The sequence below is a fragment of the Amphiura filiformis genome, chromosome 15 (genome assembly GCF_039555335.1).
Source record: "Amphiura filiformis chromosome 15, Afil_fr2py, whole genome shotgun sequence".
NCBI classification, from domain to species: Eukaryota; Metazoa; Echinodermata; class Ophiuroidea; order Amphilepidida; family Amphiuridae; genus Amphiura; species Amphiura filiformis.
In genome coordinates this window covers 8353590-8368126 of record NC_092642.1, presented here as the reverse complement: position 1 = coordinate 8368126, position 14537 = coordinate 8353590, and the positions used below count along the sequence as shown (strand labels likewise).

The 14537-nt window shown below is 38.7% G+C and overlaps 2 protein-coding genes across 2 annotated transcripts in view; one reads left to right on the top strand and one right to left on the bottom strand.

Annotated features, from left to right (window-relative positions):
* The window catches only part of LOC140171203 (calcium-activated potassium channel subunit alpha-1-like), a 197772-nt gene extending 193530 nt beyond the window's left edge, over positions 1 to 4242 (bottom strand). The window contains exon 1 of the mRNA XM_072194417.1: positions 3527 to 4242. Coding sequence (XP_072050518.1) covers positions 3527 to 3596 — 70 coding nt within the window. The 5' untranslated portion in view covers positions 3597 to 4242. The remainder of the gene's footprint in view (positions 1 to 3526) is intronic.
* A 3975-nt stretch (positions 4243 to 8217) lies between these two features.
* LOC140171206 (tripartite motif-containing protein 2-like) lies at positions 8218 to 11318 on the top strand. The gene has a single exon (XM_072194418.1). The coding sequence runs from the start codon at positions 8306 to 8308 to the stop codon at positions 9224 to 9226; it is 921 nt and encodes a 306-aa protein (XP_072050519.1). The 5' UTR covers positions 8218 to 8305; the 3' UTR covers positions 9227 to 11318.
* The last annotated feature ends 3219 nt before the right edge of the window (positions 11319 to 14537 follow it).

The window sequence follows — 14537 nt, the reverse complement described above, 5'->3', positions numbered from 1 at the left end:
ATCTTGAGTTTATTATTGCCCAAAAATGTACCAATCAAATGCCCTTATGCATGTTCATAAAACATAATTACTCTCTGCAGAATTAGGTTTGCACACCTTTGCAACCAAACTCAAGAACAAAGTGTTGACCACGGCACACAGTGCAGTTAACAAATTATAATTTACTTGAGAAGGCTCCAAAATATAGCTTTGAATTTGCTCACAGATAGCTTCACATTCGAGGCTAGAGTCCTTTGCTATCGAAAAGCAGTGTAAGTTTGGCAGTATTTAACACTAGCCTATCACGTCGGGTGATTGCATCAAAAATGTTGTTAAAATTGCACTTCAACTAAATTTTAGACTGAATAGGCAATATTTGCCAAGATCCAGTTCACTCATCAAAATACAGAATGAATCAACAGAAAAATTAACATGCGACAACCGAAAAACTATAGTAAAGGAGCCTTGAATGTGTAGCTATTATGTGCAAATTTGAAGCTACAGTTTTGAAGATCTCAAGTAAATTCAAAACAGAATAACAACAAAACAAATTTGAAACAATATTATTATCCATTCCAGCTCCAGTGACACCTCATTTAATAATTTCCTTGGACCTTTGGATGCATTGAAAAAAATACTGTTCATGAAGTTACTTTTTTTTAAATAAAAAAATCAATTAAAACCTACAGTACTAAACAGGACTGTCAGTGTCATGCCTCTCCACCAGTTCCAATTATCATACCGAGAGTTCCAAGAAGTGCTGTGTATAGTGTCATCACGGTTTAGTGTGCATTCATTAATGGAAAGACACCCTATGGCACTTCCTACAAGTTACAACTTCAACATTATTGTAGTTACTACTGGCCTTCCACAAGCTCCAATGAACATAGGCCTAATCCTACCTAGTTCCAGTAGCTGTAACTCAGTATTATTAGGACATATTACTAAATTATTAGATTATTATTATTCAGGTCCGTAGATGTCATTACCGGTATGTTTATGATAAAGACTGAAGTCTTGCTTGTAGGACTAAACTAAATCCTACCCAGGACTATTTATATGCAGAGTTGTCACTGGAATTGGAACAGATAATAACAACAAATTGAGAACATTAATAATAATTTTATGTATACCCCCGGGTGGGGAATTTTCAAAATGGTCTGTCAAAAATTGCTTGCACCCCCCTTTGACCATGCCAAAAATATTTGCCCCCCTCCCCTTTTGACTTGCCAAAAACCTTTGCCCCCCTTTGATGTGCCAACAATTCTTTGCCCCCCCCTTACACATGCAAGATTTTGGGGAACCCGAATTTGAAACCTTAAATTGTCTTTTGCAAGCGTAGCGAGCAGGAAATTTTGCATATTTGAATGTGTTCCTAACGTTTTCCTACACCTTTTTAGGGCGTAATATAGAAATGGTGCCCAAAATATCTGTGCCAAAAATCGCTTGCCCCCCTCTTCGACCTGCCAAAATTGCTCGACCCCTATAATTCACCAGACCGGGGTCCACATAATTATTGCACCACCCCTTAGTCACTCAAAAATGCAGAAGTAGTGTTTAGTGGGAGTAAACCTGTTAAAAACACAATTTGGTGAATCACATTTCAAACAATGAAAACCTTGACTTGTATTACTCGGGAAGTCTAGCTTCGAATTTGCACACAATATTTACGCATTTGATGCTAGAGTCCATTGCTATCATTTTTTTGTTGATCAGCGTTTACTATTGCAGCAGATATTCTGAATTTAATGTTGAAATTTGGATGAAAGATACCTTTTGAGTAAAGGTTGCCTATTTTAAACAGTCTAAAATTTAGTTGTTTTTATGCAATTTTCAGCAACATTTTTGAAGCGATCACCGGTTGCGATCGACAGTGTTAGGCTAATGAAAGTTGATTCTTAGTTTCCCGTCACCCACCCGCATCACCTTTTCAATTTTACCAAAACTTTCATTATTTTCATAAAAGTCAATCTGAAAATTGAGATGAAAATAATCAAAATTGAATCTCAAAATGGCTGACATCCCCTAGTGATCATAATCAGCAGTTTTTCTTACATGTACTTGTAGGGTTAGAGGATGTAGTAATGGAAATTTAAGGATTACCTCATCATGTTTCTAGTGATTACAAAAATTGCAAATTTCTTTTCATTTTTTTCAATAAAAACAAATTCAAATCTTTTCTCAATCTGTTGCAAAATGTCTGAATGATGATCTACGGTAAGCATTTATACCTGTTTTGAGTTGCTCGAGAAATCTAGCCAAGAATTTGCTCAGCGACAGCTTCACATTCTAGACTAGAGACCATTGCATTCAAAATCTAGTCAGATTCGCTGAAGCATGATACCGAGTAAAGCAATGGAAGTGTAAACACAGCCGATCACGACAGGTGATTGCATCAAAAATGTTGCTAAAATTACACTTCAGCAAAATTTTAGACTGTCCAAAATAGGCAAATCTTGCTTAAAAGATAGTTGACTCATCAAAATAACTTTCATCCAAATTTCAACATTAACAGAATTAATAACCTCTGGTGCAAAAAATTGAATCGCTGAACTAATACTATTGTGTGCAAATTCGAAGCTAGAGTTCTCAAGTAAGTTTTGAGATGGTCTTTCATCAACAATATAGGTACGGTAACAAAAGTTTTGACAATAATGAAATTTTCCAAAATAATGAATAATGAAACATTTCACTGAAAAAAATGTGATGGGAAACTAATAATTTCATTTCATTAGCTCTTAACTCCCATTGTTATGCTTCATTCATTCATTTATATGTAAAACACTAGATTCTTTTTTAATTTTGCACATATTTGACAGAATAAATGGCATCTATAGAAAAATTATCAAATTCGTGTACATTGTGGAACATACTCTTTGCTAGTCCGAATAATCAGACCCAGAACAAAATATTAATTTCTGACATGATCCTGTTCTGGGTCTGAACTGTTTCTAGATATGAAATCTTGATGGCAAATTGGACAATAGAAGCACGTGGTTCTACTGACAGCTTTTTAATCCCTATTCATGTTACGTGAATCACGCTATTGTGGACCATCCTTCTGATACTTGAGTGTTTGGACAAGCGGAACGGTTTTTTTTTTTTTTTCTGTTTGTAAACAAACCAGCTAAGAGGTCGAAATCGTCCTCCTCGCCGAATACGAAAGTCAGCGTAATAGTACGGCACTAACTCTTTACGTGGCTGTGCGTAGTAAGCAGTTGTACGCAGATAGCCTCGCTAATATGGACACGTAGAGTAGCGTTGTACGCGTGTGTAGTTAGCATGATTAGTTGCGGAGTAACAAGCGTAGTTGAATGTTCCACGATGTACACGAATTTAATATTTTTTCTATAGGGCATGTGTGATTTACTGACTATAATCAAATTAAGTATTTCTTGGCCAAGTTTGGCCAAGAAATACTTAATTTGATTATATTACAGTTAATGCTATTTTTAAAAAAAGCCTGATTAAAACCTATTGCCTCAAATATAAACATGATAAACATGGATGTATGAAAGTGAAGTAAAATAATGATGAAAATACTAACCAAGAATTTTCCACTTTTCGATTATACCGATATAAGACCTGATGCCCAGTCTCTTACAGCTATCATCCATGGTACCTCTGGATCACCATCTTTCCCAAAAGCTCCTCTTTGCTGCAATCTAGTTCTTGGAAGTGAATTGGGAGCATTTTGAGATGTATCTTGTACCTTCGATTTACATAACAAGTGCAGAAATAATCGTAGTAACAATATGGCTGCCAAACCACCAAAGAAGAGAATCAAACTTGATGATAGAAAAACATACCAATACCGTTCTTGACATCCTGGAAAACCACATTTAGTAGCATCACAATCTTTCTGTTGTTCAGGCGTTAAATCCTCATACGTGTTATTCGTCATGTTTGTGTCTGCAACTCCAACTCCGTCACTAACGTGACAGCACGGAGCTAGCGAGGACAACTTCTGAAAACACCATGTACACTTTACACGATCACACAGTCAGTGCATAGCACAGCACAGTGCCACAGCGAGAAGAGTTTTACCACTGCTACCTTATTACTCGTCGATGTTCTACTCTATAATACATCCTAAGATGTTACAAGAGTGAAACGACATCGACTTTACTCGATGACAGGATTTAACATTCTCATTATCCACAATTTTAAACTACATAGGCTTTTTATTTTGACTACACTGTGTAAACTGCTGAGAACTTCTTCCTTCGTTGCGATTTTTTGCATGAGTGGTATAATCTCATCTCCAAAACCCTCACATAATTCACTCGGCTAGTATCACTGATTAGTTTTTTAATGAACGTCGCAGCTAAGTTGAGGCTGTTTTGCCTCGGAACTTCCGAACATCTCAGGTTGCCAGTTTGTTTTACTAATTCCTTCGCGACCAATCACATGGAAAAGCAACATGCAGAGGAAAGTAAAATCCATGGTAAAATTAAATTTTTCATTGAAGCAAAACCGATATTGCTGGGCTTGGTAAATTGGGGGCGTAGTCCAGTTGTAAATTGCAAAGCAGGGCCCTGTTGCAAAGCAGTTGCGAAGTGAGGTGGTACCGCCACACTTCGCAACTGCTTTGCAATTTACAACTGGTTTGCAGCACGCTAGTCAAGCAGCTGCCTTTCTAGCAGTGGCGTAGATTTCTTTTTGACATTGGGGGGTTGGGGTTGGAAAAAATTTCTTGAAGTATAGTGAGTCCAGCACTTTTTGGCGACAGATTAAGTTTATTGAACAAAGCGCGCGGAGCGCGCAAAAAAATTAGCCATTTTGAAGCTAAACTGATGAAATATGGTGCAAAAGTGGATAAATTCGCGCGTAGCGCGCACAATTTTGCAATTTTAGGGCTAAAATGGCCAAATATAAGGTTAATTTGGTCAGAAATCCATATACAGGTTCAACATTGGGGGGGGGGGGGATGATTGTATGGACCATCCCCCCCTGGCAAAATATTGGGGGGGATAAATCCCCCCCATCCCCCCGGGATCTACGCCTATGCTTTCTAGCTTAGAACTGCTTGACTAACGTTAGGCTACTCAAAATGGACACCATCTGGACTCTCAGAAACCACTATATAAAGCTTCTGAAGAAGAGGAGGGAAATCAAACCAACATTCAGAAAGTAGAGTACTCGGAAGTATGTAAAACCATCAGGAAACGAATGAAGGCAAAACTAAGAGAACACAATGCCAAAAAGATAAGGAAACCTTGGAACCACACTCTCAGAACATTGGTTAAAAATTTTAACCAACTTGGTTAAAATTTTAACCAACCATGTATTTACAGGTGAACAGCCCAACAGTTGGTTATATTGTTAACCAACCTGGGTTGGTTAACAATATAACCACAGGTTGGTTAAAAACATTGACCAACTACTGGTTAACATTTCGGTAACCAACCAGTTGGGCAAAGCATGTTGGGCAAAATGGGCAAAATTAAACCAATAGTTGGTTAAACACTATGAATGGGAAGTTCATTTCATTGTTCATATTTTAACCAATTGGAGACATTTGAAGGTAGGAAATTATATTATAAACATTTTATCGGGTATAACACTTAGTTTAAGTGTGGGCAGGCCAGACTGTGAGCAAGACTTACGATGCTTTATCGACGGTGGTAGTTGTCGTCGATAAAGCATCGTAAGTCTTGCTCACAGTCTCGGCCTCGCCCACACTTAAACTAAGTGTTATACCGATGAAATGATATACTTTATAATATAATTTCCTACCTTCAAATGTCTCCAACAGATCTTGAAGACCCCGATCCACAGCTTTGCAGCAAGCCACTCATATCGGCCATCTTGTTTTCTGAAATGCATTTTGCCCAACACAATGACCAATCACAGTTCGCAAAGGAACACCATGTGACCATGGTTGGGCAAAACCATACTTTGCCCAACTTTATTGGCGGGAAAAGGATGTTTTTTACCAAGGTTGGTTAACTTTTAACCAACATTGTGTAAATGCCATATTGACAGGTTTGACCAACCATGTATTAAACTGTATTTTGCCCAACTTCAAGAATCTTAACCATTGTTGGGCATTTTTTAACCAACTGTTTTCTGCCCATTCATTTTTTATCCAATGTTCTGAGAGTGCAGGCAGAAGCTACAAAAAGACAAAACAAGCATTAATAACACTTGGGAGATCACAGATGGTTGCCCTGCAAGATGAAGATGGGGAAGTAATAACAGACTGGGATGGAATTGTCTCCAGAGTTGAACATTTTTATCAGGACCTCTACAGCAGCAAGATCCCAGTTACTGTAGAAGGCCCACATTTAGTTTTAACCAGCGATCCCAATATACCACCCATCAACGCAAATGAAGTAAGATCTGCCCTTCAGGATATGAAGAAAGGAAAGGCAGAGGATGAGATACTGACTGATGTGTGAAAGGAGGGAGGTGAAGTTGAAATTAGTAAGCTAACTGAGGCAGAACTAAGAGAACACAATGTCAAAAAGATATATGCAGCAAACATTGGAAGCAGGCAGAAGCTATACAAAAAGACAAAACAAGCATTAACACTTGGGAGATCACAGATGGTTGCCCTGCAAGATGAGGATGGGGAAGCAGACCGAGATGGAATTGTATCCAGAGTTGAACATTTTTATCAGGACCTCTTACAGCAGCAAGATCCCAGTAGAAGGCCCACATTTAGTCTCAATACCACCCATCAACGCAGATGAAGTAAGATCTGCCCTTAATGATATGAAGAAAGAAAAGGCACCAGGAGAGGATGAGATACTGACTGATGTGTTGAAGGAGGGAGGTGAAGTTGTAATTAGTAGTAAGCTAACTGATCTCTTCACACAGTATCCGAGAAGGCAAAATACCAGACAATTTGAGTAATGCCATCATAAGAAAGGCAGCATCACAGATCTAGGAAACTGTCGTCCAATCAGTCTTCTATCCAATGTTTATTAGTTAAGTTCACCAAAATTATCACCAATAGGCTCACTGCTACCTTGGACTTCAATCAGCCCCGAGAACAAGCCGGATTTTGAAGCGGATTCTCTACCACAAATCACCTACATCATGTTGATAGAGAGAGCTGGCATGCGTTTTGCAGCGTGGATGGTAAGATGATAATGGATATACATGAATTTGAATATATCCACATAAAAAGTGACAGCACCACTGACATCAAACGTGGATTTTAGCGATAGCAAGGAGGACAGTACTATTCAGAGTGTGCTTTAAAACATCTAGAAGAGCTTAGAAGTATGATAGGCCTGGCCACAGATGTTGCAGGCTACGCTTCCTATTAGGGCATAGGACGTATATAGGAAGGAAGGAAGGAAGGCATTGCCCGGGCACTTGTAGTCTTTGCCTTGATACGGATGCGTGGGCACCATCTGACAAAGGGAGATATAAAATTCGTTTCTTTCCTTCTTTCTTTTCTTCCATAATGGTTTCCTTCCTACCCTTCTTCATTTGCTATCCTTGTTTCCTTTCTTGTAAACCTTACTTACTTCCCCACTTCCTACTTTCACTTCTTCCTTCGTTTCCTTCATTAATTATCACCCTTCCTTCTTTGCTTCACTATAGTGCCCTTCATTTTGTCTTCCTTCGTTTCTTGTCTTCCTTCCTTCTTTCTCAACATCCTTTGCTCTTTTTCCCTCCTCTTCCCGTTCATTACTTCCTTCTATGCTCACCCCTACCCTTCCTCCATTCTTTCCAAGCATCTCCTCTATTTTCGATTTCCGTCATTTTTTCTTTCTTTCTTTCCTTCTCAGTCCCTCTTTCTTACATTCCTTCTTTCTTCTTGTCGTCCTCCATTCCATCCTTTCCGTTTTTATTCCTTTCTTCTCGACTGAGCATATGAATATGAACAGAGGGAGGAGTAAAATCAGTATCCCGGGCGGGCGGGCTCAGTGCCCGGGCTCAGTTTTATTTCAGTGAGAAAATAACATGGCATATTAATATTATGCCTAAACTCCCTGGCTGGATAATTCAAATTTTTGGCAGAATCAACAACTGACGACTCGGGCCAAAATATTATAGTGGCATCATAGTAGCTAATCAGTTACCTTTCGACACGTGCTCCTCGAACAAACGTAGGCCTATACGCAAAATAATAACAGGCTTGAGTGCAGGACAGGGTTCGGTAGTGTGTCATTTGCGCCGTATACACTCATAAGGTTCCCACGGGAGTTGAGGCTACTTCCCTTGAGACTTTGCACTTTGAACTTTAATATACAGACAGGCCTAGAATGATCTTGATAGTGTAATTATATTTCCGATGTAACCCTGTGCTTCACACGCTTGCCAATTGTCTGTTCCGAGTGTATTTTAGCGGTATACTAAAGAAACTATGGCAAATGCAGGAAATCAGGAGGCATATAACTCATTACAAGTAATTGCTGGACAACTCGACTGCTCAATTTGCGCCAATCGTCTATCAGATCCGAAAGACTTGGATTGTTCTCACACATTTTGTTGCAAGTGCCTCACAGATTACGCAAGATCCAAGAAACTTTCTACGGTAATTGCTTGCCCACTATGTCGACAGAACACCGTGTTACCGCCAGGTGGGATTACATATCTAAAGACGAACTATCTGTTGCGGGATGTTATTGACGCTGTACCTCTAGAAGATGCGCGGTTACCGAAGCGCCGACTTGATCCCTTAGAAGAAAAAGATGGCACAAGAACTTGTGGTGTACACAATGGAGTAGCTCGAGATATCTACTGTGCTACATGTAATGTGTTGGTCTGTCAGAAATGTATAGGAACTGGTCATTGCTCCACGGGACATAGTCATTACAGTCTCCACACAAGAGCTTCTTATGCGAGGAACTACTTGAAGACACTGTCAAGTGAATCGGCTGGTAAACTTGCAGACTTGGACTCGATGCAAGAAGAAATACGGAAAGCAGAAGAGACGTTACGCGAAAACCGACAAAAAACGATGGAAAAAATTGGCGAACATGTAATGAAGGTGACTACCGTCGTGTTGGAGCAGCAAAGTAGTCTTATCAAAGAAGTAGATGCTAAATATCTAGCGGATGTTGCAGCTCTGGAAAGGGAGAAGGAAAGAATCGCAACACTGAGAGAGAATCTTCAGCAGTATCACGATGAGACGCAGATGACGGCAAGAAATCAGGACGACGAAACCGTCGTACTGCTGGAATCTAAGTTGGATTCTGACAAAATTCTCACCAAAGACAGGAGTTTAACTTGCGCATTACTCAATTTGATTTTACAGAAACTTCAATCAAATTTGGATCGCTGACAACTAAATCGCGACCGGTAAAAGCCAAGGAAACCGTTGTCACGACATTCAACTGGAAGAAGAGTAAGGAAATAGCAGGATCATTCAATAGAGGACTAGCAGTCAGTCCTTGTGGAACTATCCTTGCTATTTGTAAGTCCAACGAAGTACGGTTGTATAAAACTGACAATGGACTATTCATTAGCTCTTTTCAAGGCTCTTCCCCTGAATGTCTTCAATCTCCTCAAGATCTAGTCTTCCTAAACGACGGAAATTTGGCTGTTATAGACGCAGGATCTCCCTACGTACGAGTGTTCACAGAAGATGGGAGATTTGTAGACAAATTCAATACATTGGAAGCCAACGAATACAAATCACTCAAAGTCAAGCTATCTTGTATTGGATATGATAAGCAACACGGCGTCATTGTCATCGGTGACATTAACCGCAAAGTGCTGACTTTTCACCATAACGACGGCACCATCTTACAAACATTGCACTTAAACAAGATAGATCCTGTTGCCGTTGATATCAATGTCGAAGCAGGTCTTGTCGCTGTTACCAATCTCATATTCGTACATATTGCAAGTATGACCGGGAAAGGGTTACTGGTATTAGAAAGGTACGGCGATACCAAGTGGCCTCTTGCAGCAAATGCGGCATGTTTTGATGCGAATGCGAAGTCTGTTTTCGTGACCAGATCGATGCCATTCGGGGAGAAGTCCATTCTGCAGTATGCAATTCCTAGTGGAAAGTACATCGGGTGCATTTACAAGGACCTTTCAGGTCCTACGCGATTGACTTTCTTCAAGAACAATATGCTGGCTGTAGCGGATGGATCTTCTGTTAAGATGTTAATGAATGCAGCAGAATCTGAGATTTAAACAGCTGCATGCTATAATAGGCTTCAACATAATAAAGCCCAAGTTTTGAGATATTATCTCAAAATATCAAGACCTATATCTAAGAACCGCTGAACCAATACTATGCATGTTTATACTCATTTTAATGCATTCTTCAAGTTGATTTTAAGTACAGTCATGAAAATTTTTCAATTCTCAAATGTTTGCATTTAAAACACAAATGAAACTTGTCGTCTGCAGTTGACACCCGCGTGGAGAGAGTTAACAAATGGACAAACATTAGGCATTATTTTTAAACTCTTTGTTCGTTAGTCTAAATGAGTGAATGTTCTTAGTCATTTACCATGTTCATGTTTACGGACGGTCGAACACGCGAGTCCTGATGATATCGATATTGGTATACCACGAAGAATTATTTTAGGTCCCTTAGTTTTTATAATTTACACCACCCACACCAATTCTGTAAATTGTAAAGTAATTAGGTGTGTGATGATACATCTCTTCTCTGTATATACATCTAAAGATCCAAGTAGACCCTACCTTGGAAAATGTTCTTAATAACATCCTTAACACTAATAATTTATTGGTTCTCTGCTTAAAAATACTAAATGGTTTTGGTTCATCTCATGTTGTAAAATAGATTTGTAATATTTGTGTAAAGTATAACAATACTGTTCTTGGACATAAGTATTCAAATATCTCGGTGTTACATTGGATCCGCCCCTCTCCTGAACTGCATAAAATATTATAACATTAATTTGAAAGTTTCAAAATAAATCGGCACTACAGTCTACAAGACATATTAAGTGTTAATTTTTTTTATTACCAAGCTATCCTTTTTATGCTTGGTAATGCTGTAATGCTTTGATCTTACCCTACTTTGATTATTGTAGTAATGCTTGGATCAATAGTGCAAAGACGTGTTTATCATCTCTCCAAATTCAGCTAAATAATATAGGCCTAAGCTTGCCAGAATGCTACTGAGAGGTGATTATCTTACACCAATTAATGATATCGAGGGTCAGTGACACAAAGACGTAACTACATTTTGGCCATTCTGAGAAAAATGAGTTTAAAGATAATGGTGCACGTTGACTTAGGTAGAAAGTGCTCATGTTTCTGAACAGTTTGATATCAAAATATTCGCTAAAATGTAGTTACGCCTTTGTGTCAGTGACCCCTCGATATGTCAAATTACAGACTTGACATTTAGTATGGCATATTTTTCGAAAAATATCAAGACTGGTTTGGAAGGGTCTGCATAAACCGCACGGGCTAAATAATAATTGAGGCGTGTCGGGAGATGGTGTAAAATAATTGTTTGATACAAAATGTGCTTTCCGCGAGTTTACCCCTATGGTTCTCATAATGTAGCAAATCTGCCTAAAATGGCGGATTTAGGGAGGCTGAATTTGAGCTTTGTGGAGGACACAATTTCGGACTTAATGCGACTTTGTTCTGTTATTATCAAATTTATAGGGGTTTGAGGTCCCGGGGGGTTCTTCCTGGTTGAAGGTATACGGGGATGTGCCACGGTTTTGGGGTACCTTTTCAGCGATTTTGGTATATCGATGGGTGGGTTTTCAGTGGAGACCAATGCGCCCAATTGGGCGCATTTTGGCAAAAGTGCCCTTAAAGCGCCCAATTATGGCAAATTTGGGTGCTTTTTGAGTGTTTTTTCTTGAAAATTGGTATACTGATGGGTAGCAAAAACAGCAAAAAGTAGGTATAGAGAAAGTCAGCATCCAAAAGTCTGCGTGCCCCGTACAAAATTTTTTGAAGAACCCCCCCCCCCCGGGTTTGAGGTGGTATTTCCTAAACTTCAACAGCAATTGGCATTCATCACAGTCATGATGCAGTCAAAATACACTTGCAATGTACCAATTTTTTGAACATGGGAGGAGCTTAAAATATGGCTTTTAAAAGTGGTACGTACTCTGAAAGTTTGAATGGCCCCCTGAGGTCAAATGTTATAAACTTAAGGTACAAAACAACTGCGCGGATTCTTGGTTGTCCAATGAACTCATGCTGTTTCTTTGTGTACAGTAAGTTTATAACATTTGGCCCCAGGGCAAAATTCCCGAGTGCGTACCACTTTTCAGAGCCATATTTTTAAAGCTCCTCCCACTTTCAAAACTGGTAGATTACAAGTGCATTTCAGTTCTGACGAACACTTACTGGTATTTAGGTTCAGTAAATATCACCTCAAACATCAGTACATTTGATAATATCAGAATAATGTTGCTCAAATTCAGAAAATTTAACCCCCATAAAAATCGAATTCAGTCTCCCCAAACCCGCCATTTTAAGCGAATTCACTACAATATGAGCACCATAATGTAAACTAAGGAAAAGCACATTTTCTGTCGAACAAATACCTTACACCATCTCCCCACACACCCAAATTAATATTCATCCCGTGCGGTTTATACAGACCCCTACCAGACCCGTCTTGGAATTTTGCGAAAAAACATTCCATACTAAATGTCAAGTCTGTATCTTATCTTAGCTAATAAAAGGTTTAACAAAAGATGGAATAATAATGTACTGGTTTATTTTCAAATATTTTCCATTCATTCGTATCCTACAAGACATCAATGCAGTGCATCTCTAGTTATACGAAAGTTTTAAACACCTCTTCAGGAAAAGGAAAAATGTTTTTATCTAGTTGGAATCTGAAACTTCAAGCATGAAAACCAGGTAATATTCTGTCATAATTATTAAAGCTAAGATATCCAACCACTTTCCTTATACTGCTATTATAATACTTATTAGTAAACGAACTGTATATGTTTGAAATTGCTTCATTTAGTAGTGTTGGAAGTCTTGAAATACAGAGTAACTTTTAAATTGATCTACACTGTCACGATGATTTGTTCGAATAGCTTTGAATGAGGTTCCAGTCTTTTAGTCATTGCATATGTTTAATGATTGCTTCGATTAGTAGTTTTAGTACACCGAGATGTATTTTCAAGTCACTTAAAATTGGCATACTGGCTACTGGTTTCTGCTTTTTTTGTAGGGTTAGGATTCAATAGAATCTTTTTATGTTTGAACTATAATTGTCTTTTGTCAAATTCACATCTAATATTATCTTTACGAGAATCTACATACATTTTTTTAATCACTTTGATCGCTACTTAGGTTCACATTGTTTGTTGTCGCATTTTCTACATTATAACATAATTCATCTCGTGTTGCTTCATTTTCATCAATGTATCAGGAAGTACCATTGTGTGTGCCTATAATTGGTTTTACTTGCATTCACCGAACTTAATTTAAACCAGTTACTCAAGTCAGTACGTTTTTGTTTCAACTTCCGGGTGTGAATATAAGATAGTGGCAGCATCAGCAAACAGTATGAATGCTAAAACAGGTGAGGTATTTGTTATATCATTAATATAAAGAATTAACATTAATGGGCCTAGAATCGATCCCCGCGGAAGCCACATTTCGCAGTGTGTAGTTATGAATTCAACTAATGCTACTACTAATACATCGGTCGCCTGTATGGATCGCACTTTCAGCTCTTGTTAACTTGTTATAATTAGGCCTATTATGTGGATGGGTTGGTTTTTTATATTTTTTTTTATCAACTTGACTATACAAATGGGTGGTTGTTTTTTTGTGTTCAGCACTATAGCAGAAGTCCGAAATTGGCCTTTGAATGGGCCATACTTTTGGAGGTTACTATAAGAATGGGTCATATATCTCGTACAATTTGCTACCATAAATGTTTTTTTTTTTGCTCACTGGCGTCATACCTGTATCAATTTTTGGATCAAGGTTACAGCAGGGGTGTAGCCAGCTTTTTGGGAGGGGAGAAGAGTTGCACAATTCAATGTACCGAATGCCAAACAATACCACCGTGGATTCCTCCAATTAAAGCAGTTTGAACTACTGATAAGAAATAAAGACTCATTAGTTTGATCATGGACTGATTTTAATATATTGCCTTCAGTCGGATTAAAAACCATGCAATTCCAAATTTCCAAGCAATTGATAATACCGATACACTGGCCCAAACTGTTGGTTAGGGTCTGCGGTTGGCGCATGTCAGAATGTATATCACAGACCCTAGAATAAGGTGCTGACGGCACGAGGAATTTCTTTTATGGACCGGCTGTAAGGAAATCAGAAATTTGCCTAAAACTGTGCATACGTTTGGCCACCAAAATGCAATTTAGCTGATTTCTTATTTTGACATGGGAAAAGTGTGTGTGTGTGGGGGTGGGGGGGGGGTGTGGGGGGTGGGTGTGCTGTGGGGTATCCCATGGCTGGTGGTCAAATGCCCCAATGGTGCCGCAACTGCTCGCCAAACAGCTTCTTTTTTACTAACTCTAACATCCTTTGGCAGGGGGCTGTATCTTAATGCTTATCTTAATCTGAATGTTTTCTTAATCTTATAGATGAGTTGACCGCAATGTTTATCAACACTTGAAAGGCAAGAAGGGACTGGTATATCGATA

Excerpts from the sequence above, each read along its gene's own strand:
- LOC140171206 (XM_072194418.1), top strand. The coding sequence starts at position 8,306 with ATGGCAAATGCAGGAAATCAGGAGGCATATAACTCATTACAAGTAATT.